At 49.6% G+C, this 27496-nt stretch overlaps 1 protein-coding gene across 1 annotated transcript in view; it reads left to right on the top strand.

Annotated features, from left to right (window-relative positions):
* Nucleotides 1–26312, top strand: part of FRMPD3 (FERM and PDZ domain containing 3) — a gene marked incomplete at its 3' end in the record, with an annotated part of 36987 nt that extends 10675 nt beyond the window's left edge. Inside the window, exons 6-10 of the mRNA XM_082610398.1 lie at nucleotides 488–577; nucleotides 2401–2580; nucleotides 9931–10075; nucleotides 20971–21792; nucleotides 23368–26312. Of these exons, the coding sequence (XP_082466524.1) occupies nucleotides 488–577; nucleotides 2401–2580; nucleotides 9931–10075; nucleotides 20971–21792; nucleotides 23368–26312 (4182 nt within the window). The remainder of the gene's footprint in view (nucleotides 1–487; nucleotides 578–2400; nucleotides 2581–9930; nucleotides 10076–20970; nucleotides 21793–23367) is intronic.
* Nucleotides 26313–27496: the final 1184 nt, after the last annotated feature.

The following is a 27496-nucleotide window of genomic DNA, read 5'->3' on the forward strand; positions in this document are numbered from 1 at the left end:
AGGTTTCTGGCTCAAGTGCCCAGGGGATGCGGGTACCACTGATGGAGACTTTTCTGCCAGAAGAAGAGCAGGCTCGAGACTTAGAGGTGCTCAGGATAAAGGTACTGAGTGCGACCCCTAGTTGGGGAGGGCCAGTACCTAGTGGTCATCAGGGATCTCAGGAAAGAGGTATAGATGTTGTGGGGTGTTGGAGTTGGGGAAAGGCGTCGAAATGAACCGAGGAACAAAATGAGTAAGCTGGATTCTTCAGGAATGAGGATCAGGGGATAGGAGGAGGGTTTAGGAAGGGAGATGGGATGCTAGAGTCTGGCAAGAGCTGTCCAAACTGGAACCTTCCTGTGGTTCTCCCGAGTGTCCCACAGTGGGGCTTGCTGACTGGTCTGACTAGTGCCTGTCCTAAGCTGTTGACCCTCCTTCCTGCGAACATGGGTTTGCTTTTCCTGTGCACCTCAACTTTCTCATACTTCTGAGTCGGTTGTTTCCACAGGGCTCTGCAATTCAGGCCAAACTCCAGTATCTTCGAATCCTGAATGAACTTCCGACGTTCACGGGCGTTTTGTTCAACACTGTGGGCCTGGTCAGTGAGGGCAGTGAGGGGGAGGGAGCCCTTCGGGGGTGCTTGTCCTTGGCTGGGGGGACAGGAGGGACACCACTGGATCTTTCATGCTCTGTCCTTTTCCTCCTTCTTCTCCCTCTTCCCTCCCGTGGTGCTCTGGTCCCGCCTCTGGTTAAATGGTTAAAGTAGGAGGCAAAAAAATAAAATAAAAAATTTCAGGAATTCCCCAGCGGTCCAGTGACTAGGACTCCGCGCCGTTACTGCCCAGGGCCCGGGTTCGATCCCTGGTTGGGGAATTAAGATCCCGCAAGCTGCGTGCAATGCGGACAAAAAGAAAAGATAAAATGTAAAGTAAGAGGCTATATTTGTTTACAGTATCCCTCTAGGCTCTTTTGTGCCCCCTTTTCTCAATTTCAGAGGTTAGCAAACTTTTTTTATAAAGGGCCAGATAAGTGAATAGTTTAGGCTTGGCCGGCAGGCCATGAAGGTCCCTGTCGCAACTACTCAGCCCTGCCATTGCAGCATGAAAGCAGCCGTCGACAACGCATAGACAAATGGGCCTGGCTGTGTTCCAATATCTCTTTGTTTACCGACACTGAAATGTGAATTTCGTGTGATTTTCACATGTCACAAAATACGGTTCTTTTGAATTTTTATCAAGCATTTAAAAATGTATAAAACCGTTCTTAGTCCGTGAGCTGAACAAAAAATGGCAGAGGGCTGGATTTGGCCTGTGCGCCAGAGTTTGCCGAGCCCTGCCCTGTTTCATTGCTCTTACCCATATTCCCTCAATCCCCTAGCCCAGATGTCCCCCCTCCCTGCCAGGGCCTTCACTATAGCAATGCTCCTCTCCAGCGGGGCACAAGTGGTCCCCCTAAGACTGTGCCCCAGCCTAGTTTACCCTAGTGAGCTTTGGTGAAAGGAAATTCAAATCATCTTGCTGACTGGATCCAGGTGCTTGTCATGCTCTGGGGAACACGCTGTCATGCTCGTGGGGCAACTGATGGAAAGCCGCTTATCGAAGTATCTAGAGCAGATGGAATAGGTTCCTCGGGATGATGTTAATGCCAGGGAATGGGCCGGCAGAGGGCTCAGGCTTGATGGCGCCAAGGAGCCTGTCACGACCACTTAAGGGAATCCAGTCCATCAGGCGCAGAGGTGGCCATTTACATACTGGGATTTGAGGATTACGGAAAGCCCACTGCTGAAATTCTTTTAGGTCATTCCTATGGGGTAAGACTGCTGTAGTGCCTATTAAAGGGCACATATCTTCTTAGGGAGGGAGGTCCCCCTCCACCCCTCCAGTCATTAAGTGTTAACCAGTCAACCTTTAACACCTTGGGCAGAGTTACTTTGTCACTTCAGCTTTTAGCACCAGGTGAGAAGTGCAAGTTCAAGTGGCTGTTGGTGAGGGAGGGTAAAGACCAAACACAGGATGCCACCTGTTCAGACAGAGCACCAGGTGGGAGACTTGAGTGGCCCAAGGCAACAAATGGAAAATCCCTGGGGCTTGGTAGGAAGAGGGTGCTTCAGAGGCACCAAAATAAACCTATTTGATGATTTTGCTAGAACCAGCCCTGCTGCTGCCCTCTTCAATCTCCCTTCTGCTGAGGCTAATGTGTCCATTTGGACCGATGATCCGGGGCCCTGGCCTGAGAACAGGGGCGTCCCAGACCATTTTCCCCTCGAGGTTGTCCTCTGGCCCTGGCACTGAGCTCCAGATGTTTCCAGACCTTCCAGCAGAACCGGTCCAATGCCTGTTTTCTATTTCCTCCTCCCGCCTCCTCTCCTCACTTCCTCTGCCCTTCTTTCTTTGAATGCTGCCTGCCACGCTGGGGCACCAGGATGAGAAGCAGTCGGCCACCACCCTCCTAGTGGGACCCCGTCACGGCATCAGCCATGTTATTGACCTCAAAACCAACCTCACCACTGTGCTGTCCGAGTTCAGCAAGATCAGCAAGATCCAGCTGTTCCGGGAGAACCAGGGCGTGGCCCGGGTGGAGACCAGCATCATGGATGCCAAGGTAAGCACGGCTTCGAGGGGCTACTTCTTCCCAGGAACAGGCCTTGGGAACAGAGGAAGAAGTAAACTTGAGAAACAGAGTGTCAACCCATTAGGTGAGGTTCAGTGATTCTGAAGTGGTTCAGACCCTGGGCCTTTGGGGGCTCATCTTTCTTTCTGTTCTCAACCCTCTGGGACACTGTCTTGACCCCATATTAAGGTCAGGCGGTGCTAGGGAAGGCTAGAAAATGTCTGATCAACCTGCGACAGGTTTTCAGCAATGGGCAGGGGGATTGGGGAACTTGGAGCTACCTCCCAGTCCATTGCTTCCCAATCTTTCTCGTGTCACAGCACACAGAGAAAATTATATTCAGGCGGGACACTGGGTTAAATGGACCAGGTCCGGGGACTCTGGCCACCCCAGGCCCCGCCTGGCTGCCCCCGAGGCTGAAGGGATATGTGTACGTCAGCTAGGGAGCCCTGCCGTAGGCGTGCACACTTGGATCCATGGAGGAGAGGGTGTCTGAGTATGTGAACAGAACCAAGGGGGCCTGGGGAGACGGAGCAGGCAGAACCTCGTCCCCATTTCACCTCCCAGAGTCCAGCTCTTCTCGAATCTTAGAACCTTTCCCATAGATCAGCTCATTCAGACTGGCAAGCAGCTGTCGCCTGTGCAGAGTCTGACAGCCGTGGTCAGCCGCCTCCTCCATGGCTCTCCTGTTTGAACACCCAGTGACCAGTGTGGGTGGCGGAAGGCCTGCCTGCCAGCTGGCGGATGCTCTTAGAGGAGGTGCAAGTTTCCTTTCTTAAAGGATTTCCCAGGGGGAGATATTGTTAGCAGATTAACAGGTGGAATGTTTGCTGTTTCTAAAAGAGCAAATTATTTATTTGTGTCTTTGTGAAACCCAGGAAGCTTTAATATGTTAAGTTTTCCACCTGTGATTCACAGGCTTCCCATTGGTTTAGGAACCTGCCTGGAGCTGGTATTTAATTGGCTTGTGGCCACTTCCTCAACCAATGATTGCTGCCCTCCTCAGATGTTGCCGGGTAAGAAGCCAAACGGACAGGTAGGGAAGCGTGGGAGGAAAGACAAGACATGCAGGGGAGATATGGCTTCCTGAGAAATAAAAAGGGTTTAAAACTGAGAAACAGATTTCCAACCAAGTCTCCTATGTTCTACGAGTGATTCTCAATGTCGGCTACACAATAGAATTTCCTTGAGAGCTTTTAAAAAATACAGATGACTGGACCCTACTCCCAGAGATTGTGATTTAATTGGTCAGGTGCAGCCTGAGCGTCAGGATTTATTTCTTTTTCAGTTCCCAGGTGATTCTGTAGTACAGCCAGGTTTGAGAACCACTGACCTCTGGGTCCAAAGCTCTGGGAGGAACCAGCCCAAGCAGGGCCAGTGGATGTTGCCTGAGTGAGGAACACTATTCTCATTTCTAGGAGTGATCTGGCCACAGTTGTGGACATGAATGCTGCCCAGGAGGGGTCTCACTCTTATTGGGGAGACTCACAAAGGCACGTGGCCTGCCTTAATCACACCACATTGGAACATGTATGGAGTTCTGGAATCAGACAGACCAGGTTCAAATCCCAGCTCTACCACTTCCTAGCTGTGTGGCCTTGAAAAGGTGTCTTAACTTCTCTGAAATCTGATTTCCTCAACTGCAAAATGGAGTGCCTTCCTCCAAAGGTTGTCGTTCAGGATTAAATGAGAAAATGTAGGTAAAACGTCTTAGGACACTGCCTGACACAGAGTAAGTAGTCAACAAACAAGACCTGTTATTTTTGCCAAAGCAAAACAACAATGAGGAGAAGTTCATATGAAGTAAAATTTTGTAGGTAAGTGTGGTGTGGAACATGGAACAAAAGAAGATGAAGGGGTTAACCAGAACTGGCTTCCCACAAGAGGATATTTGAAGCTGGATCTTGAAGTGATAGGCATGGATTAGCAGAGAGAAGTGGGATGTGTTCACAGGAAGAGAGTAAGCACAGAAATAAGTAAGCCATATGTGCAGGTCGATAAGCATAGTTGCTTGGCTGGAGAGGAGAATAATGAGAAAAGAGATTGGAGAGAGATTGGCAGTGGGCAGAACAAGCTGGTGAAAAGCTTCAAAGGCCAGTCCGAGGAATTGAGATTCAATGTGATAGAATAGTGGGAATCCACTGTAGGCCCTTGAAGAGGGGAGTGACAGGATGAAAGCTGACTGGGACCAGTGTACCAGGTGGATGTTTGCAAGGCTAGTGCCAAGCCAGGGAGGCGGGGAGGGGATCGTAGTGCTAGTGCAGGAGTGAAGTGACAAGGGCAGGGCCTGAGCTGGAGGAATAGCAGTGGTAATGGAAAAGAAAGAGTGAGGATGAAACATAGAGTCACTAAGAGTGCATGCGTATCCCCTTACACATTACTGTCTTGCGCACACAAAGCACAAGTCATACCTAACCCTTACTGCCTGCTGCCTATATCCTGAGTGCACTGAACAACAGTGCTGTGCACACAGCACACGGACGGTCCAAATTGTGGGTGGGTGAGGAGGTGAGAGCCTACATCGCAGGATAAACAGGACATCGTGTTGGTGCATGGAGGGGGCTACGAGAAGGTTGCACTTTGCTGAGTGAGTGCTGTGGAGGCAAGAACTCAAAGGTACTGGTCCCCTGGGACTCAAGGACCGTCATCTTGTACCCTTACTCCTCCAGGCCCCTGGATTCCGAATTTTTTTTCCTGTTTTCAGGGATGCTAGCATGAGGTAAGGCTACCCCAAAGTCAGTCCCCTCCCTAGCTGGCATCCCAAAGTGCTGGCTGCTTTTGAGCTCCCAGGGCACCCCAGGAAGGAGATGGGGCTAGAGCATGTCAAATTAATGCCTGCTGTACCTTCTCAGGGCTGGCCATGCCTCCAACTCCATTCTCCTTTTCTCCTTTTCCATTTGAAGATGGCCTGGGCATATTTAGTTACAGTTTTCACTCAGCTTACTTGCTCTTAGTGGGGCAAACATGTGGTAGCATGCACATATCTTTCTTCAGGAGACAGCACAGTCTGGGACTGAGACAGCTCTGGGCCATTACCGTACCCCATTACCACAGAAGCCCGTAAGGGGGGAAAAGAAACCATCAAAGGAAAGCCCCAAGGGATCTCTTGCGGGCCAGTGTGTCTCCTCTTCTCGTGTTGGAGCCTTATTGCTCTCGTGCTTTCTGTCGGGACAAGCATTACATTAGACGTCATGATCATTAAAATTCTATTTAAAATAAAATGTTGTTTTTGAAGGTTTCTAAGAAAACCTATCCGGTCTCTTTGCTTGCCTGCCTTTGATTTGATTTTTACCCTTGCTGGCAAAAATTGCTTCTGTGTCCCTTTTGCCACCTGCATTTGGCCAGTGCTGGGGCCCAGTGGACTGTGGGTGGATGCAGACGAGAGGCTGCTGATGTGCTGTGCTGAACCAGTTTGGGCTGTGTTCGGCCCTCTCTGGGCACAAGGTTTTGCCTTCATGCTGTTTTTTCACCGACATTGGGCCGTATTTGGGGTAAGAGAGAAGAGGGGAAATTGAAGGCAGACAGTTAAGTCAATCAGCCAGTTAGGCACTCAGCCTCTGATCTGTCCATCGGCCAGCAGACCAGCCAGCCAGGCAGCTAACCAGTCAGGATGTCAGGCTGGTAGGCATTCTGCCTGTCCTGCAGACAGCTCGTCAGCCAGGACATCAGTGAGTCAGGCTACTCTGCAGCCAGCTAGTCTGTCAGTCTGTCCATCAGTCAGTCAGCCAGTCAGCCTGTGCTTTGGTCCAGTGGTCTCTCATTCTGTTTGTCAGCCAATGCCATTTCCTCAAAGAAGCTCCCTCCAGCTTCTGAAACCAAAGTAGTCACACATGCACACATTCACACCCACCCATCCACCCATACCCCAGTCCAGGATATTCTCTGTTCTGGTAGGTCTCTCTACTTTTCCTTCATAGTGCTTATCATACCTTGTAATCATATTCCTCTGTGTGATTATTTCAGTTATGTCTTTTTTTTTTTGGCTACACCACGAGGCTTGTGGGATCTTAGTTCCCCGACCAGGGATTGAACCCAGGCCACCACAGTGAAAGTGCTGAGTCCTAACCACTGGACTGCCAGGAAATTCCCTTCATTATGTCTTATTTCCTGATGGTTTATAAACTCCACGAGGGCAGGACCCTCGTTGGCCCCATTCTGGGATGCACAGCTGCATCTCTCAACAGGTCGCGTGGTCCATGAGCCATCTAGCCAGTGCGTGGCAGCTTGCTGGGTGTACAGAGTGGGGCACGGGAGCATTTCAGTCAGAGGGAACAACATAGGTTAAGGTATGAATGGGTAAAACAACAAGGCCTCTCTAGCACCCTGTAAATGATGTGGTGTTGCTGGACATATGGTGAGGGACAGTGGAAGGAGGAGGGCAGAGTTAGTGGGAGATATGCTTGGAGCTATAGGTTGAGTCACAAGAGGCTTTGTATGACGTTGGAAGGCAGTGGGTTTTAGGTGATGGGCTATGAAAGATTTTAAGTGAGAGTTGTGTTTTAGGAAGACACTCAGGCAGCAGTATGGAGGTGAAGTGGGTAGAGCCTAGAAGCAGAGAGGCCGATCAGGAGGCTATTGAAGGTCTTGAGGTTAGTGTGTCCCCACCTTTTCCATATCATGAAAATACCACAATTTGTACGGCCCACTGGAATAAACAGATGAGGCACCTTGTGGCCAGAGGCAACAGGACCCAGAGGCTGAGGGGCTCAGGATCTCAGCACACTTGTGACCCACTCACATATACCTTGAGAAGTTTTGGCCTTGGAGGAAGACATTGAGGGTCCGAAATAAAGCAGTGGCAGTGGGGACGGCCATGATGTCTGTGAATGCTCTGGAGGCCAGCTTAGCAGGTCTTGGGACCTCATAGTAATGGTGGTAGCAGCTATCCGCACCCAAACCTCTGTCATTGGTGGTAGGGGGTGAGGCAGAAAGGAAGGGCATCTTATTCTCCCCCCACCCCCATTCTATTCCCCTTCTGTCTCTATTTTGTTGTACCCAGAGTTGACCATTCTGTTGTGATTGAGAAGCATGCGTTAACTGGAGGTACAAACATCCCCTGTGCCCCTTCCAAATGATGACCCAAAGGTAACATCTCATCCCTGGTCCCTTTCTCACTGGAGAAAGGAGCCATTGCTCTTCCGAGTACGGATGGTTCCTTTTTCTTCCTGATGGTATTGAATGAGTTCCATACGAGCATCACTAACTCATTGCCTGTGGGGCAGAATCCGAATGCCTTACCGTGGTGTGCTGTATAATTGGATGAACAATAACTATTAAACAACTCAAGATAGGATTCGATCCAGCACGAGATTGTATGATATAGACCCAGCACTGTACGAGCTCTGAGATAGGAAGAGTTCAAGGGGGAAATAGACTAGAGATGGTGACTTTGGGATCCCCAACTCAAAAGTGAAAGTTGATGCCCTTGTGGAGAACTGAGGGCTGAGCACTGAGCCTGGGACATCGGGTGGGGAGGTTGCAGAAGAAGAGAGAGAGATGGAGGTGGTCAGAGATTATAGAACCAGAGCACAGTGTCACCTCTCAGAAACAGAAGCCAAGAGAAGAATTTCCAGTGGACAAGGAGATCACTGTTGACAAATGAAACAAGCTGAGAGGTGTGAAAATGAATACAGACAATTGTATTTAACTGGAAAGAAGCTTTTCTCTTAGATCAGGTGGCAAACTATGGCCCATGAACCAAACCTGACCCGCCACTGCTTATTTCTGGAAACAGTTTTCTTAGAATACCATCACATCCATTTGTTTAGCTTACAGATGATCTATGGCTTTTCTCACACTACAATAGCAGAGGTCTTGCAGCACAGCCTGTGTGGCCCACAAGGCCTAAAATATTTACGATCTAGCCCTTTGCAGAAAAAGTTTGCCAACCCCTGGTCTATATAAACTGAAAATATTCAACTCCAGCTATGTGTCAGGATCCTGAGAGATAGCAAAGAAAACTGGTACAACTTTAGCTAAAAGCTGAGCTGGTTTGGATTCAGAATTGTTCCCAAGGTGATGATCCGGCCAAAGAAGGCTAGTCTATTTGGTGACCAAGTTCCATCAAGTCTTCATTATGTCCCTTTTTACTGTCAGTACCCTAGTGGGGGCCCTAATCACTCCTCACCCCTCACTAGTCAGAGAAGAGACTCATTCCCTGCTCTTAATTCTTTTAGCTCTTAATGCCTGGTCCGAGAACCCTCAAAAGATGAGATGACCCACAACCCCATGGCTCCCTCTTCAGCCAGTCTTCAGTGGTCTTTATCTGGAGGCCACTGCCCTATGGCAGGGAGAATACTCTCATAGCTGACTTCAGTCTGACCCAGTTTTATTTTCAAACCATAAAATTACAATGCAGATATTGGGAAGGTTTCTTAAAAAGCTGCTGATTTTTTTGGTATATCATTGCCAGGTCTCTGAAGCAGTCAACTAGCTAACACCAAGATTAATTTGACCTGATTTAGGGTCAGGAACAGAAGTCAACAGGGTATGCTAGTATTTTCCAACGTGGGTTAAACAAAACAAAACAGAAAAAGCAACCCTACTACCATGAGATGTTCTATGAAAATAGATTTTTCCATCAAATAATTGGAAAAAGTTGGAATACTAAAGCCCTCTTGAAGTTTCTCAGTGCACGTTAATATATTAAAGGATCTGAGAATTCCCATAAGTATAACTATCTGCATAGCTTTGTTTAACTCAGCGTTTCACCACATATTTGACCAAGGAACTCTTTTAAGGAGCACCAGTTAACATCGTGAGAGAACTTTGGGAAACAGAGGAAAATGGGGAGAGCATGAAGGTCTGAGCAGGACTGCAGACCATAAAGACTTTGTGGCCCAGAAGACACAGTGAGAACCAGATTGCACAGTGTCCATGTCCGGGGAGCTGTTCTGGGTACCATAGCGGGTTATAGCGAGGAGCAAGAGATAGTTTGTGCACTTGAGGAACTTCCTGTCAAGGATGTTCCCCAACCTAGCCTAGACTCCCAGGTTCAGCCCTGCTCTCCTGGCAGGCCTGCACATCTGCTGAGCCCCCAAAAACCCAAACAGCCACACAGCAGTCATGTGATGCTATATTATTTTAGTCTTTTTCAGTAAAAGTGGTTCATTAAATGTGTAATTAAAGGTTGATTTAGTTTTGATACCTGGGTAAGAGTTTACTATAAATAAATTCTCAAATCAGAAGAAATTATTTGTCAGGCTATGTGCCTTAATTTGGGGTTCAGAAAGTATGTTCTCATAACTATGCAAGTCATCTTGCCTTTGCTGTTGTTCTCCTGGACACGCACCTGCCTCGCTCCTTCCTGTGTCCTCACATTTGGTCCCATGTCTCCCCCAGCCTCTGGTGCTGTTGATGGAGTGGCCCGAAGCCACCAACTTTGCCTGCCTGATTGCGGGGTACTGCCGCCTCCTGCTGGATTCCAGGAAGATGGTCTTCTCCAGGCCTGCTAGCCAGCCTCTTCCACCTCCAATGATCAAGGCAGGTAGGGCTCAGTCTCGGTTTTCAGTGTAACAGAGGCCCTTTGGACCCTGGAGACATGGAGGAATGCTCACCCCATTCTGCCAGCGCCTGGTTTACCAGGAGCCCATGCTGTACCACTGCGTCCTACGTGGCACAAGACAGTGGAAAAGACAGCTGGCCTTCAGATGGGCCTGTCCCACAAAGGATGCCTGTGACAATACCTTGTGTCTGAGTTGATCAAGGAACGTAAGATAAAAATAGCAAACGAGCAATACATAGAGCCAATGCGAGAATTGCATTGGATCTAAGGCAAAGCTTTAGAGCTACAGTGATCTAAGAGAGATGCACGGGTGTTCTGGCTTAGTTGAAAGTGGAGGTGGAAAATGAAGCTAAAACCTTTCTTTGTCCATCAGAGTCGGCATTGACAGAGCTGCCTGAAGTAAGAGGCCAAGGAAGGCTGGGGTAGGAAAGGCTGTGCAGGCCCAGAATGCAGTCCAGCAGGAGGCTTGGAGATAGGAAGGGACGATCACTAAGAACAGGGTCAAGTGCTGCCCCCAAACAGAAGGCTTCCCAGTTAGGCAACTCAGTACAGCCACCCCTCAGGGCTGTCCTGGTGATGACACAAACAGGGGCCTCAGGACAAATCGGCCCAGTCCAGATGCTGCTGCCCCGAACCAAAGTAGGAGGAGAAGGGGGAGACCCAAAGAACAGGTACTCTACATATTTGATCCGAGGCTTTCCCCATCCCTGCACCCAAACATCACGGTCGGAAGCTGAGACTGACCACCCAGGAGTCACCCTCCTCACGTGCTGATGGCTCCATCCACTTGCCTTGCCGCTTGACTCTTTCTTCTCTCTTCAAGGCTGTCTTGGTTTACGGCGTAGTCACATGTGATCTAGAGCGAGGAGTTTGAGAGTAGAAACACTCCTTTTTTTTTTTTTTTGGTTGTTGGGGGCATGCTGCACAGCTTGCAAGATCTTAGTTCCCCGACCAGGGATCCACTGCAGGGCCCCCTGCAGTGGAAGCGTGGAGTCCTAACCACTGGACCACCAGGGAAGCCCCTAGAAACACACTCCTGATGGATGACCAGCACCCCGTGGGCCGTGTACCTACACCCACCCTCTCACCTCGTGATCTCTTCATCACGAACGTCGTGACAGGCCCACGTTTACATCTCATCACGTCCACAGGAATTAGAAGGCAATCCACCACAGATGTGGGAAAGGATAGGCGGCCTCAAAGCATATGAAGGAGGCTCCACATAGAGAAGCAAAGGAACTGACTTAGAATAGAAGAAGCCCAGGGGCTGAGCTGCCACACGCCTCCAGGTGAATAGCTCTGAAGCAGGTGGCCATCTGTACTATCAAACCTCTGATGGCCAAAGGAAGGCAAGGCCAGCATTAGCTTTGTCAGTGTCCCCTGTGGTCTTCCTCTCTGTCATCACACCCAATGATACCTCTTACTGAGCAGGATAGAGAGGGAGAAAGGGAAGAGGGAAGCTGTTCCAAAGGCAAATCGATTTCTCTTGGAGGTGTTGCAGCCTGGAAAGGAGACTTCTAGAAACGCTGGGCATGGCTTTAGAGCCCCTCTCTGATTCCTGAGAGCCCCCTTGGGCCTGCAGAGTGATGGGGGCTCAGGCTGCCTGTAGCACAAGGCTTCTCTGTCCATACAGGAGCCACATGGACAACAGTGGTGTCCCTGCTGTTTGCAGTGCTTCACTTCCCCAAGGCCCTGAGTCCACGCTTGGGGCCCAGATGTGTGGCATTTGGGACTGTTAGATGCTGGGTTCAACAGCAGCCACCCAGTGCTCTTGGCCAGTGGGACAGGGTGAGCTGCACAGCTCCGCTTCTCGGGGGCTGGTATGCACATCTTATCCCATGGCCCCAAGGACGGGCAAGGGGCACAGCAAGCAGCACCGCTGAGGAGACCTCTGCCCAGGCTACAGTGAGGGGCCATCAGTCCCTGGTACAAAGTGAGATGGGTTTCCTCCATTGGCCCGCACTTTCATTTCAAAACAGAAGCCCCAGTGCTAACTGTTGTTTAGCAAAGGCCTATAGGGAAGAGGAATCCTGCCAACCTCAGCTGGGCTTTTCCCTCGGGGGCCAAAACTCCAGCCTACTCAGGGCCTGGTCTCTCTGGCTGGCCCTCTACTCTCGTTCCTCTGCAGCTGCTGGCTGCCAGCTAGCCAACTCAGTGTTCAGCTGGCTGGGCCAAAAGGATGCTGTTAAACGCACAAGTGGAAAAAGGAAAGCATCACCTCTCCTTTGAGGCCGAGAAAACAAAAGGAAAAGGGGGAAGTGGGAAGGAAGGGATTACCTCTTAGGCTTTATCAGTAGTTTCCCCACAGTAGGTATTTCATTTATTCACCCAGCAACTATTTCTCGAGTATTCATTATGTGCCAGGCATTGTGGATAGAGCCATGAGTAACAGATGTGGTCCTTGCCCTCACCAAGCTTACAGTCTAGTGGGGGAATATGGACAGATGATTAAAGGGATAATGTCAATGCAGCAAGTACATTTGCATTTATTTAGGGGAAATTCAGCTGACACAACAGAACAACACCTGGGCTTGAGAAAGGCTCAGACAAATACCAGTTCTCCAGCTGTACCACTGGTGGGAAGTCCAGAGGCAGCTACCATCTCTCCAGCCTTGAATTCGCTTGTGTCCTGGGGAAATCCAGGAAAATAAGGCTTTGGGGGCCCCAACTGGGACCACAGTTGGAGGAACGCACTCTACATTTTCTCCCATGGTTAGAAAACAGTTTGGTCTAGTGAATTGAATATTCTGGTTAAGGGCTACTACATAGCCCATGCATGGCTTACTGATTTTCATGAAGTTAAAACTCCACAACATGCAGAGTGCTAAAGCTAGACTGAACATAACAGACTCTTTTTTTTTAATGATGATTCAGAAAGAACGTGAATGTATTCCAAGTCTTCTAGGTCATTATAACCAGTAATGATCATCGGACTATAGAATACAGCACGGCCAAGTAATAGAAAGCTGGTTGGGTCAACATCGTGCTGTGTGTATGTGTGTGTGCATGTGTGTGTGTGTGAGATATATATTTGAGCATATATATATGCTGATCTACTTGGATCACCGTCCTGTTTCTTTGCAAGCATTCCTTTTAAGTCAGCCTTCCGAGTGGTTGAGTACACAGCCACAGACTAGGGCATCCCTCTTGGGGAAAGCTGATGAGCAATTTACAGCAGATTCACAATCTGAGAGGCACGCTGTCCCAGCCATCAGCCTACCGCACCTGGCTTTACTGGCATTTCTAACCTGTCCAGAGGAGATTTGGGCTTTTCCAGGCACATTTTCTCCTCCACACAGCCCCATGCTGCTCCTTGGATCTGCAAATCACAGTACCGAGTGGCAGGCTGTGCATCACCTGGCCTTGATAACCTGATGTCGGGAGATGTTTCCATCTTGCAGGGAGGGAAGCCACCTTCAGACTTCTAGATCTTGTCTGAGAGAAGTCACCACCTGCTTATTGGACATGCCCCTGGGAGCCACCTCTGATGGCAGCTTATTGCCAGGCTGGCTATGCTGATTGTTCAGCTGTGTCACAGGGAGTTAGCACGGGTACATGGCCAGGACCCAAGGACAGTGCCTGCGGGTAGAGACTTCCTGAACTGATAGTTTGTGCTCCTGGCTCAGTGCTCCCCTAGAGCACTTCTTTTTTTTTTTTTTTTTTTTTTTTTTTTTTTGCGGTACGCGGGCCTCTCACCGCTGTGGCCTCTCCCGTTGCGGAGCACAGGCTCCGGACGCGCAGGCTCAGCGCCCAGCCGCTCTGCGGCATGTGGGATCCTCCCGGACCGGGGCGCGAGCCCGTGTCCGCTGCCTCGGCAGGCGGACTCTCAACCACTGCGCCACCAGGGAAGCCCCCATCCCCTAGAGCACTTCTTACCTAAGGCACAGAGGTCATTACATACTACTCCTCCAGATGACCCAGAGTTCCCTAGATACAGCCACTGTGATCTAAATTGAACCCACTCAATGTGGTTACATTGACTGTATAGAGAGGCAACATGGTTTATGGAAAACAGCAGGGGTTGGGATCTGAAATCAGAAAGACTTGGGTTCCAGTCCCTGCTCTGCCATATCCCAGCTGTGTGACCATGAGGATAATAATAGTTCCTACCTCATGAGGGATTGACAGGATCATGTGAGATAAACCCCATAAGGTCCTTTCAAGTACAGAGCACATTTTTGCTCTTTTTATAATGATTGGGAGTTCATCATGTACCCAGGGCTGTGCTTTTTTTTAAATAAACAACTTTATTTAGACATAATTTCTAAGCCATAAAATTCACCCATTTAAAGCTCACAACTCAGTGTTTTTGAGTGTATTTAATATATTCACAGAGTTGTACAATCCTTGCCACAATTTTTTTAATAAATTTATTTATTTGTTTATTTTTTGCTGTGTTGGGTTGCAGGCTTTCTCTAGTTGCGGCATTGCAGTTCATTGCAGTGCGCAGGCTTCTCATTGTAGTGGCTTCTCTTGTTGCGGAGCATGGGCTCTAGGTGCACGGGCTTCAGTAGTTGTGGCTCGCTGGCTCCAGAGCGCAGGCTCAGTAGTTGTGGTACACGGGCTTAGTTGCTCCGTGGCATGTGGGATCTTCCCGGACCAGATCTCGAACCCATGTCCCCTGCATTGGCAGGCAGATTCTCAGCCACTGAGCCACCAGGGAAGTCCCTTGCCACAATTTAGTTTTAGAATGTTTTCACCCCTTCTAAAACAAACTCCGTACCCATTAGCACTCATTCCCCATTCCCCCACCCCCAAATCACCACCCAGCCCTAAGCAACCACTAACTGACTTTTCTGTCTCTATAGCTTTGCCTATTCTGGACATTTTGTATAAATGGAATCATATAATATATGGTCTTTTTGTAGCTTGGTTTTTTCACTTAGCATAATGTTTCAAGGGTCATCCATGTTGTAGCATGTATCAGTACTTCATTTCTTTTTGTTGACTAATAATATTCCTTTGTATGGATAGACCACATTTTGTTTATCCATTCATCAGCTGATGGACATTTGGGTTGTTTCCACCTTTTGGCTATTATAAATAATGATGTTATAAACATTGATGTACAAGTTTTTGTAGGGAAGCATTTTTTCATTCCTATTGGGTATTTATATCCAGAAGTAAGATTGCTGTTCTATGTTTAATTTTGAGAAACTGCCAAACTGTTTTCCAAAGTGACTGCATCATTTTACATTCCCATCAGAAATGTTGGAGGGTTACAATTTCAACATATCCTTGCCAACACTTGTATTGTTCATCTTTTTTATTATATCCATTGTAGCGGATGTGAAGTGGTATCTCACTGTAGTTTTGATTTGCATTTCCATAATAATTAGTGATGTTGAGCATCTTTTCGTGTGCTTATCGGCCATTTGCATATCTTTTTTGGTGAAATATCTATTCAAATCCTTTGCTCATTTTTAAATTGGGCTATTTGACCATAAAAGAGAGTTTATTTCTGGACTCTCAGTTCTATTCCATATAACCTATAATGTCTAAGCCTTATGCCAGTACCACAATTTTGATTACCATTGCTTCGTAGTTAAGTTTTAAAATTGGGAAGTATGAGTCCTCCTACTTTGTTCTTCTTTTTAAGATTGTTTTGGTTATTCTGGGTCTCTTGTGATTCCATGTGAATTTTTGAATTAGCTTATCAGTTTCTACAAAGTCAGCTGGGATTCTGATAGGGACTGTGTTGAATCTGTAGATCAATTTGGGAAGTATTGCCATCTTAGCCGTATTAAGTCTTCCAGTCCATGAACATAGAGTGTCTTTCCATTTATTTAAATCTTCTTCAAATTTTTTTCACAAATGTTTTGTAGTTTCCAGTATACAAGTCTTGTACTTCTTTTATTAAATTTATACCTAAGTATTTTATTCTTTTTGATGCTATTATAAATAGAATTGTTTCCTAATTTTACTATTAGATTGTTTATTGCTAGTGCATAAAAATACAATTGATTTTTGTATATTAAGCTTTTATCCTGTAACCTTGCTGAGATTATTAGTTCTAATAGCTTATTAGTGGATTCCTTGGGATTTTTCTTTATATAAGATCATGTCATCTACAAATAGAGATAGTTTTACTTCTTCCTTTCCAGTCTGGATGACTGTATTTCATTTTACTGTCTAATTGTCCTGGCTAGAAATCCAAGTATGGTGTTGAATAGAAGTGGTGAAAATGGAAATTCTGGACTTTTCCTTATTTTAGAGGGAAAGCTTTCAGTCTTTCACCATCAAGTATGATGTTAGCTTTGTTTTTATTTACTTGTTTGTTTGTTTATTTATTTATGGCTGTTTGGGGTCTTCGTTGCTGCACACGGCCTTTCTCTAGTTGCGGTGAGCGGGGGCTACTCTTCGTTGAGGTGCACAGGCTTCTCATTGTGGTGGCTTCTCTTGTTGCGGAGCATGGTCTCTAGGTGCATGGGCTTCAGTAGTTGTGGCACACGGGTTCAATAGTTGTGGCTTGCAGGCTCTAGAGTGCAGGCTCAGTAGTTGTGGCACACGGGTTTAGTTGCTCTGCGGCATGTGGGATCTTCCCGGACCAGGGCTTGAACCCATGTCCCTGCATTGGCAGGTGGATTCTTAACCACTGCACCACCAGGGAAGCCCAGCTTAGGTTTTTTTTATAGTTAACCTTTATCGTGTTGAGGAAGTTCCATTTTGTCGAGTTTTATCATGAAAGGTGTTGGACTTTGTCAAGTGATTTTTCTGTGTCTATTGAGATGATCATGTGGCTTTTGTCCTCTGTTCTATTAACATGGTGTATTACATTAATTGATTTTTGGATGTTAAATCAACCTTGCATTCCTGCAGTAAATCCCACTTGGTCATGGTGTATAATTCTTGGTATATGTTTCTGGATTCAGATTGCTAGTATTTTGTTGAGATCTATATTATATTTTGTATCTAAATTCATAAGAAATATTGGTCTGTAGTTTTCTTGTGATGTCTTTTTCTGGTTATGGTAGCAAGTTATGGCATCACAAAATGAGTTGAGAAGTATCCCTTCCTTTTCTATTTCTTGGAAGGGTTTTTGAAAAATTACTATAAATGCTTCTTTGAGCATTTGACAAAATTCACCAGTGAAGCCATTTGGGCCTGGACTATCTGACTGACTGACCTGATTGATTTGGGGAGAGTTAATTACTAATTCAGTTTATCTTCCTGTTATTGGCCTATTCAGATTTTCTGTCTTCTTAAGTCAGTTTTGGTAATTTGTGTATTTCTAGGAATTTGTCCTTTTATCTCAGGTTATCTAATTTGTTGGCATAAGTTTATTCAAAATATTCACCTTATAAATGATTCCATACCTGTAGAGTCAGCAGTGATGTCCCTTCTTTCATTCCTGATTTTAGTAATTTGAATCTTCTCTTTTTTGCCTGGTCTGTACAGTTAAAGGTTTGTTATTATTATTGATTTTTTCAAAGAACCAACTTTTAGTTTCGTCGATTTTTCTCCATTTTTGTATCCTCTATACTTTATTATTTATTTCCTTCTGCCTGTTTTGTTTTAGGTTTAGTTTGTTTTTTGTTTGCTTTGTTTTGTTTTGTTTTGTTTTTGGCTGTGCTGTGTGGCTTGCAGGATCTTAGTTCCCTGACCAGGGCTTGCACCTGAGCCACAGCACTGAGAGCGTGGAGTCCTAAGCACTGGACCACCAGGGAATTCCCATAGTTCGCTCTTCTTTTTCAAGTTTTGTAAGGTGGAAGGTCAGGTAATTGATGTGACATCCTTCTTCTTTTTTAAATGTAGGTGTTTATAAATTTCCCTCTAAACCCTACATTAGTTAGATCTCATAAGTTTTCATATACTGTCTTCATTTTCATTCATGTCCAAGTATTTTCGAATTTCCTTTGATTCGTCTTTTGACCCATTGGTTATTTAGGAATGTTTTATTTAATTTCCACGCATATATGAATTTCCCAAATTTCCTTGTTATTAATTTCTAATTTAATTCTGTTGTGCTCAAAAAACATACGTTATATGATTTCATTCCTTTTAAATTCATTGAGGTCTATTTTATGACCTAACGTATGGTCTGTCCTGGAGAATGTTTCAGGTGTACTTAAGCTGAATGTATATTCTGCTACTGTTAGGTGACATATTCTATAGATTTCTATTAGGTCTAGTTGGTTTATAGTGCTGTTCAGGTCCTCTATTTCCTTGTTGATCTTCTGCCTAGTTGTTCTATCCATTATTGAAAGTAGGGTATTGAAGTCTCCAACTGTTGCCGTTGACTTGTGTATTTCTCCTTTCAATTCGACTTGTGTATTTCTCCTTTCAATTCAGTCAGGTTTTGCTTCGTGTATTTCAGGGCTCTATTGTTAAGTGACAGCACCATGCTTTTGTGATGGCTGTAAGCACTAATGAAAAGCAACACTGACACATTGACCCTGTCCAGCTGGAATTTGAAGGGCATTTGAGATTTTTTCCCAGCATCTTGAGAACCATGATGAACTATAGGGTAATGGTTAAAAAACATGGGCTTTGCATAAAAAGAAACGAAATTGAGTTATTTGTAGTGAGGTGGTTGGACCTAGAGTCTGTCATATAGAGTGAAGTAAGTCACAAAGAGAAAAACAAATACCGTATGCTAACATATATATATGGAATCTAAAAAAAAATGGTCATGAAGAACCTAGGGGCAAGATGGGAGTAAAGACACAGACCTACTAGAGAATGGACTTGAGGATATGGGGAGGGGGATGGGTAAGCTGGGACAAAGTGAGAGAGTGGCATGGACATATATACACTACCAAACGTAAAATAGATGGCTAGTGGGAAGCGGCCGCATAGCACAGGGAGATCAGCTTGGTGCTTTGTGACCACCCTAGAGGGGTGAGATAGGGAGGGTGAGATAGGGAGGGTGGGAGGGAGGGAGATGCAAGAGGGAAGAGATATGGGAACATATGTATATGTATAACTGATTCACTTTGTTATAAAGCAGAAACTAACACACCATTGTAAAGCAATTATACTCCAGTAAAGATGTAAAAACAAAGAATGCGTATTTCAAAAAAATACACTGTATATAACCTAGGAAATGAGAGAAAGGCCCCCAGGGTATGGTTGCGCTTGTTTTTCTCTGTTGTTTGTTTTTTTTTTTTTTTTTTACACTCACCCACACAGCTTTACAAATGAATCCAGAAATAGGCACCTGGCTCCCTTTTATCTTCTACAAATGCTGATTCTTGTCTTCTGAGGAAGTAGTGCCTACTTCCTTCATAAACAATAAATCAAAGCCCTAAAATTCACTTGAAAGACAGCAAGTTTTGCACTTGGTTAATTTCTTATTTCACCTTGTTATTACTTAAGGCCAAAAGCATGTGGTGTGTTTCAGCAATTATACTCCAATAAAGATGTTTAAGAAAAAAAAAAAAACATGGGCTTTGTAGACCCTCAAACCTGGGCTCATATCCAGACTGCCAGGGCATTCCCTGGCGGTCCAGTGATTACGACTCTGTGCTTTCACTGCCAAGGGCCCAGGTTCAATCCCTGGTCAGGAAAGTAAGACCCCACAAGCCACGTGGCGTGGCCAAAAAAAAAATTAAAAAAGAATCCATACTGCCATTTACAACTCATGTGACCTTGTGTAAGTCACAAAACGAATGGATCAGTTTCTTTGTCTGTAAAATGGGGATAATGATAGCACCTACCTCACTGGGTTGTTGTGAGGATTAAATAGGATCATGTGTATGACCTTAGCCTAAGTTAATGCCTGCCATCTGTCTGTCTGTCTGCTGATAGCAAAGGGAATTGGCATTGTCTGAGTATATTCTCACAGATAACATGGGAAGGGGTCCCCAAAACAGACTAAAAGAGAGAAACCAGAAAGAAAGCATTTGTTATGGATAATTCTCAGATGCACACACTTACCATTGTTTAAAACTGTTGACTAGAACATTTTGCTACATGTATGTAGAGCAGGTAGGCTAGCCCTGTATGAATACAGAGAAATGCTATGATTTGAGGAATTGACAAAAATGCTCCCCCCACCCTCCTCCCACATCCCAGCGTATCCCTCATATGCTTTACACATTCAGATGCACTGAATTTTACTAGTAGAGCTCTATTCTTTCTTTCTTTCTTTTTTTTTTTTTTTTTTTTGCTGTACACGGGCCTCTCACTGCTGTGGCCTCCCCCGTTGCAGAGCACAGGCTCCGGACGCGCAGGCTCAGCGGCCATGGCTCATGGGCTCAGCCGCTCCGTGGCATGTGGGATCCTCCCGGACCGGGGCATGAACTCGTGTCCCCTGCATCGGCAGGCGGACTCTCAACCACTGGGCCACCAGGGAAGCCTGAGCTCTATTCTTTTAGGGTCCCTCCATCGAAAATCCTCTTTGAAATACACACTCTTGGGATTGTACTAGCCTATTTTACACTTGCCCACTGAACCACTACTAACCTGTCAGATTCATTTCCTTCTGCCTCAAGAGATCCAGCATAACACGAGTGTAACAGAGCACTGGGGGTGGGACAGATTCTGAATAGAGTGGGGTTTGAGACAGGGACAGTTCCAGGGGGGACATAAAACAAACCTCACCCTAGAGCTGACTCTCAGACCAGACATACCCGTGTAAGTGTCCAGCTGTGCCCAGATACCAAGGTGTTCACCCCCACCTCAGCCCATGCCTTTTCCCATTTCACCGGTGATGGGGCTATTAGCAGCCCAGGCCATTTGATTCTACTCACTTTACTTTCAGGGGCAGCAGCAGCATGGCTGCCCCTTCCCCTCCTCTCTAGCAGCCAGATAATGCTCCCTCTCAGTACCTACCACCCAACTGGGCACCAGAGACCCAGGCCCGAGACTCCAAGGAAACTCAGCCACAGTCCTCAGCACCAGGGCTCATGTGTTGATTCTCTTTCTGGGTTTAGATTACATGCACAGCGCCCACCGCCCTGTCACTGGGGGCCACCTGGGGAAAAAGGAGAGTAGTTATGTGGGCAGCATGGGCACCAGCCCCAGGAAGTCGAGCCGCTGCACGCCCCCGCCTGCCGACTCTGAGCTTGTCAGCTTTTGCTACCTCCACATGCGGGAACAAAGGAAGGATCAGGAAAGCCGGACAGATGTCAATGAGAACTTAATCTTCTTTGAGGAGACCAGGCCCCGGACCAAGTCTGACCCCACGTCCAAGAGTTCTGGCCAAGGTTATGATGTGATCCCTGATGACTTTGATGCAGCTAGCCTAGACCATGAGCCTTGTGCCAGCAGGGCCCGGTCCTACACTTTGGAAAATTCCCTTGGGGCTGAAGCCCTGAATTTCTACTGTGACTCTTGCAAAGCCAAACTCCAGGAGCATCTGGGCCCTCGCAAAGGTGGGAGGTCTGGCTCCTCTCGTGACAATATGGTAGACTTGATGTCCCTCCCACCCCCCGGGAGTGAGGAGGAGGAAGAGGAGGAAGATGAGGGCACTTCGCTGTTGCCTTCCATTGCTGCCCCACCTCCTGGTTTCCGAGACAACAGTTCTGATGAAGAGGACCCCAAGCGCCGGGCCGTCCAGAGCCAGGAGCAAGGACGTCACCTGCGTGGGCTCCTGTATGATGAGATTCCGGTGACACTGATTGACAGCGTGCAGACCCGGACAGTCCGAGATCATGCCCAGGAGCTAGATGATGCCCTGGTGTCCACTCTGCAGGCTCTGGAAGCCCTGGCAGCCTCAGAGGATGGACCACACCCCCCAGCCCCTCAGACTGCAGGTAACAGCGCGTTCCTCCTCCCTCTTGCCTCCCTTTCCTTCTCCTGGCCAGGCAGGCCCAGCAGGTGACATTTCTTCTTCCCAAGCAGAGGTCAAAGTCAGCGTGGTGTGTCAGGGCAGTGCATGGGCCAGAGGCAGTTTAGGTAGGGTCGGGGGAGCGACGAAGCTGCGGCAGGGATCTGCTGCTCAGCCCCCGCTAGAGCTCTGGCTCTCACCATTCCATCGCTTTGGAAATGTCTTGCCGATGGACCCCAGGCATTGGGGCCGTGACAGCTACGGAGCCAGGCCAGGATGGAGGATCAGAGCAAGATTGTGAGAGATATAGAAGACAGGCAAAGAACATCCAGCATGCATATGACTGGAAGAAAAACAAAATGACCAACTAACCACCTAGGGACCTGGGATCAGGGGAGCCAGGAGCCCGCACCGCTCAGGGCTGAGGCCTTTATCCGCCTAAGAGCTTTGGCTCTCAGTCAGACGCATCCAAGTCCTGGCTTCTTCAACACTTTCAGTGTCACCTTTGCTTTGGCACTTAACCCTCTCTGAGCCTCACTTTTGTCATCTTAAATGGATTTGAGAACAATAGTCCTATCACGTAGGGTTGTTGTGAGGATTAAATGAGATCATTCATGCAAAGTACATAAACACTTCCTAGCACATAGTAGGGACTCAGTAAGTGGTAGCCACTATTATTATTATTTGGTGGGCAAACTATACAGCATGCATGCTATTCCCTGTTATAGACCCACGTACATCCATCTTGTAGACAAACACGGATGTCAGACATGCACCCATAGTCACACATACATCCTTCCACACACATACGCCTTCAAACAAAGAGGTCAGTGATACAGTGACAGGAAGGAAATTGGGAGGAATAAGGCATATGAGAAAGCCTGTGAGGCGAGGGCAAGTGGGGACAGAGAGGGTGAAGCAATTGGGGTCAGAGGGAGCCTCGCTGACCAGGGCGAGTACCTGCCTTTTCTGTATGTGAGCGCATCCTTGGTGTCGGGCAGCCCCCATGTGTTTGGCCCCCAGGCCTGGCATTTCTCTTTGCTCAGAGTCTGGAGCTCCAAGCACTGGCTGCTCCCAGGCTAGAGGCCCATGTGATAGCCAGAGAGAGGTCACGCTCAGCTAAATGGCCTCAGCTGCAGGGACTGTAGGCAGGCCTGGCCAGATGAGGAGGGCCAGAGAGAGAGGGAGCTCTCTTTGCTGGCTCTCTTCAGGACAATTAACAAAAATTTCCTAGCTGTTGAATCTAAAAATAGTGATGATTAGCATATTGTTTTGCCTATGATTTGCATGTTAATTTGCCATCAAACTGCCCAGATCTTCTCTAGGCCTCTTTTGTTTCTCTTTCGGATTCCAGCCCTTCATCACCCCTCTCCCGGCTTGCCTTTCTTTGTCCCCTCCCCTCCCGACCTCCCACCCTCAGCCCTGCAGGCCCCCCAGGCCTGACTGGTTTTTTCCAGCTTGAAATCCTGCTGACTAACCTCGACCCTCATAGACTCTCTACATATGGTTGGAAAGGACTTGACACGAGTAAATGCTGCAGACCCTATCCCTGTCCCTCCAGGTCTGATTGTGCTGGCCACAATCACCCCTGAATCATCGCTGGACTCGGGCCACGAAACCAACTCTTCGGAGCTCACGGACATGTCGGAGGTGATGTCAGCCATGAAGCAACACCAGAATACCACCTACTTCCTGGCCCAGCATCTCAACAAGGACAGCCTCCTGGCCCGCAAGGACCTGCCCTTCCGGATCCAGAGCTGTGCAGCCCAGGCCGTTCTCACGGCCCCTTACTCTCTCGGGCGCCCAGATCCCGACCCATCCCTCCAGCCAGCTGTCACAGGCCAGAGTCCTGGCACCCCTGGCGCTCGGAGGAAGGTGCCCCCGTCTGAGGCGCAGCCACAGCACGAGCAAACGTACGCCCTGGCTGTGCACCCAGCACTGTCCCCTCAGCTGAGTGAGCAGAAGAATCTGAGCCTTCTGTCCCCAGTTCCTGAGGACAAAGGGCCTGGCCACACTCGGGCAGGCCTAGAGATGTCACTGAGGGTGGCCACACCGTCCCTCAGTGAAGAGCAGGTCCCTGAGCTAAGGGAGAGCCTGCCCAAGGAGGTCAGGTTGAGCCCCAAGCTTATCCTGGACCCAAAGGGCAGTGTGACCCCAGCCATCATCTCGGCCACCCTACAGCAGGTGGTTCATACTAAGAGTCTGTCTACCCCTGGCGGGGCCTTAGGGAGCCCCCCCAACAGTGGGGAGAGGTTAGAGGCCAGCATGGGGAGGTCAGAGGTCAGTATGGGAAGGCCAGAAGTTAGCATGATGAGCGGCAGTGCCAATAAGAATCTTAAGTTCAAAATGAGTCCCAGTGCTCCAGAGGCCTCACGGAATTCCCAGCCGCAGCTGAGCCCAGAGGTCTCTTCCGGCTCCAGAGCACCCACAGGCAGCCGAGCTGATAGCCTGCACCTCTCCTCACAAGAGGACAGGCTGCTTATTCAAAGTTTCCCTCCCAAAAGCTATCTTTCTCGAGCGAGTCGAGAGTCAATGGGCAAGCAAGGTACCGGGGAGGTGGCAGGCAAGGGCGGGCCTGAGGGTGCTAAGCCTTCCCTGCACAAGCAGGGCACCATCTCCGGCCAGGGGGAGAAGGGACAGCTGGAGAGCACCCCCCAAAGCAGCAAGCTTGAGGACACCAGCCTGGTCCCCCGAGCCGGCTACCCCATGGTTCTGCAGAGCCCCAGCTGCCCGCTGCGAGGCCAGAGCCCCAGCTGTCAGCAGCGAGGCCAGAGCCCGCTGAGGCCTCAGGCTGCCAGCCGGCAGGTGAGCACCATGCCCTCCAGAAAGATCGAAACGACCCTGGATGGAGCCCACTTGGCCTCCGAAGGCCCCACCAAACCCAAATCGTCCCGGGGTCCTTTCCGGCTCCGCAACTTATTCTCTGCCACCTTCCCAACCCGCCAGAAGAAGGAGACCGATGAGCGGCAGGCCCAGCTGCAGAAGGTGAAGCAGTATGAACTGGAGTTCCTTGAGGAACTTCTCAAGCCACCAAGCCAGGGGGAGCTGTCGGGCACCGAGTACCTGCAACCCCCAGCTCCAGGCCGCTGCAGCTGCCAGCTCCGCAGCAGCCCCGTGCAGCAGGGGCCCGGCATGTCCCGAGAGCAGAGGCGCAGCTGTGATTGCAAGCGCATGTGCCGGGGGGCCCGGCCTCAGGCCCCCCAGACGCCGGTGCCTGGCCTCGGGGGGAGGGAGAGGGACAGGGTCCCCCCTACCCAGAGGCAGCCAGAGGCCGGCCCAGGCTTGAGCCTCGGCAGCCCCACCAGTGTCCGGCGCATCCGCTCCACCAGCCTGGAATCCCGAGAGTGCCGATCGGACCCTGAGAGCGGGGTTTCATGCCTGACCACATGTGCCTCGGGGGGCGAGTGTCTAGGAGCTCCCAACTACAGGAAGCTGATGCGCCGCTACAGCATCAGTGAGCTGGACCAGGGCGACAGGGCCTCGCTGACCTCGGATGTCTACCCGCACCCACCTCTGGGCATGCTGCCCAGGGAGGCCAAGGAGGTAGAGGCAGGCCACCCCCTAGGCGTGGGTCCCAAAAGCAAGTCGCTGGAATCCCCGACCCTGGGAGACCCCTCCTACGTCCACGTTGCCCCTGAGACCAAAGGCCCCAGACAAATGGCCGTGTTCTCACTGCCGGAAGAGGTGTACCGGAAGCCCGCGGAGCTGGACGAGGACAGCGAGAGCGGCAAGTGCTGCTCCATCCGCTACTGCTTCTACTACCGCAAGTGTGACATGGCGGATGACACCAGCGACGGCAAGGATGAGCTCTCCTACTCCATCCCCATGAAGATCCTGCCCGGCATGAAGCTGGACGAGCAGGTGGTGCCCGTGGTGAGCAGGACCCTGCAGGTGCTGGATGCCGCCACCTGCAGCAGCCCGGAGGCCTCCCGCACCCAGGAGATCGACCTGCGGGTGTCCACCTTCGAGGGGAGCCTGGCCAAGATCCACGCCCTGCGGGCCCATGCCTACGGCCTGCCTGACGGCTTCCTGGCCGCCCGGCTGGACACCAACGAGCTGCTGACGGTCCTGCGGCAGTGCGTGGCCAGCCCCGAGGCCCGCGCCCCCAAGCCCTATGTCTCCCAGATCTCTGAGTACAAGCTCGAGCTGGCTCTCAAGTTCAAGGAGCTCCGGGCCTCCTGCCGCCGTGTGGCCAACGTGGACAAGAGCCCCACTCACATGCTGGCGGCCATCACGGGCAGCTTCCAGGTGCTGAGCAGCCTCATTGAGACATTCGTGCGGCTGGTGTTCATCGTGCGCTCTGAGGCCCAGCGCCAAGAGCTGCTGGCCAAGGTGGAAGAGGTGGTGAGGAACTACACCTTCCTGCTGCGCGCAGCCGAGGAGTCCACCGCCCGGAGCCTTAAGCAGCAGCAGCAGGCAGTGGCCGCGGGTCACACACCGGGCTCCCCCGCTTCAGCGACTGTTATGAGCACATTCACCCGCTCCTTAAAAACCCTTATTAAGTAGGCCATCTGCCCGGGCCTGCCCCCCTTCCCCAACTGTGGCCCCAGGTTTGAGCTTTGTGGTCTTTGCATCTTGTGGTGAGTATAGGTGTCTGCTGGGCCAGTCAGGGTCCCAGAGCCCTCAGTCTCCAGGGAGTGACAGCTCCGTGCATTGAGGCAGTCCCTGAGGGCTCCCAGCACCTGCCACCCTGGGTATCCTCACCCCTTCCCTGGCCTCTGGGCGTCACTGTGAGGGCCAAGGCCCCACCCCCACCCCGGTCACTACGCCTGCCACAGAGCTGTATTGCCTCTCTTCTCTAGGGCTGAGACGTGACATCAGGTCCGCTTCCTGCTCCATCGTGGGAGCCGGACGGAGGCGGGCCTAAAGCAGGAGGCCCGTGGGCCCTGAGCTCCTCTTGGCTCCTGTGCTTCTCTGGGGAGCAGTGGCAGTAGCAGCAGGCCACAGCGCCGAGCGAGTGGAGAGGCTCGGGCACACAGTCCAGACGTGCCCGCCCACCCTGGGCTCACACTCACTCGGCAGGAGCCACCCCGGAGGGCCTGTGCCCGGGTAGTGGGTCTGCAGAAAACAGCCACGCTCAGCTGTTTGTGGCCGGCCCAGCAGGCTGGCAGCCTCGGGGAGCGCTCACCCCCGGGCCCAGTAGCTCCACACCAGCCATCCCCAAAGTGCCCTGCCCCTCGCTGACAGGCAGGGTGGCTCAGTCCACTAGGGAACAAGCATCTGGGATCATCCCGCTCGTTCTGGGTAAGGTACCTGGTGAACACGTCTGCCCTGGGGAGACCCAGCGCAGGCCTCAGAGCCCACCTGGCCCGGCCCAGCGCAGGGGCTGTTGCTGCCAGCGTGTGGCTTCTCTCAACATCTCTCTACCAGATAGACTGTCCTTAGGAGTCCGACTTAGCTACAGATGGGGGGTGGGGGGTGGGGGGTGGGGGGAGGGGTCGGGGGAGCTGTTGATGACTATATCTTAAACTTCTGGAAGCTAGCGTGATATGTTAACCCTGAGTATATGCTTTTGGCTGTGTATTGACCCTGTGGATTTGTCTCTCTAAGAAAAGAAGCTGAGCGCCTTACCTGGTGCAGTCCGGCACCTGTCTCTCTCTCTCTCTCTCTCTCTCTCTCTCTCTCTCTCTCCCCCCACCCCCACTCCCCCGGAGTCATCTGGAAGGGAATCCACACTGTTTAGCATCCTC

This window comes from Mesoplodon mirus, assembly GCF_964341445.2.
Source record: "Mesoplodon mirus genome assembly, chromosome: X".
Classification (NCBI taxonomy): domain Eukaryota; kingdom Metazoa; phylum Chordata; class Mammalia; order Artiodactyla; family Ziphiidae; genus Mesoplodon; species Mesoplodon mirus.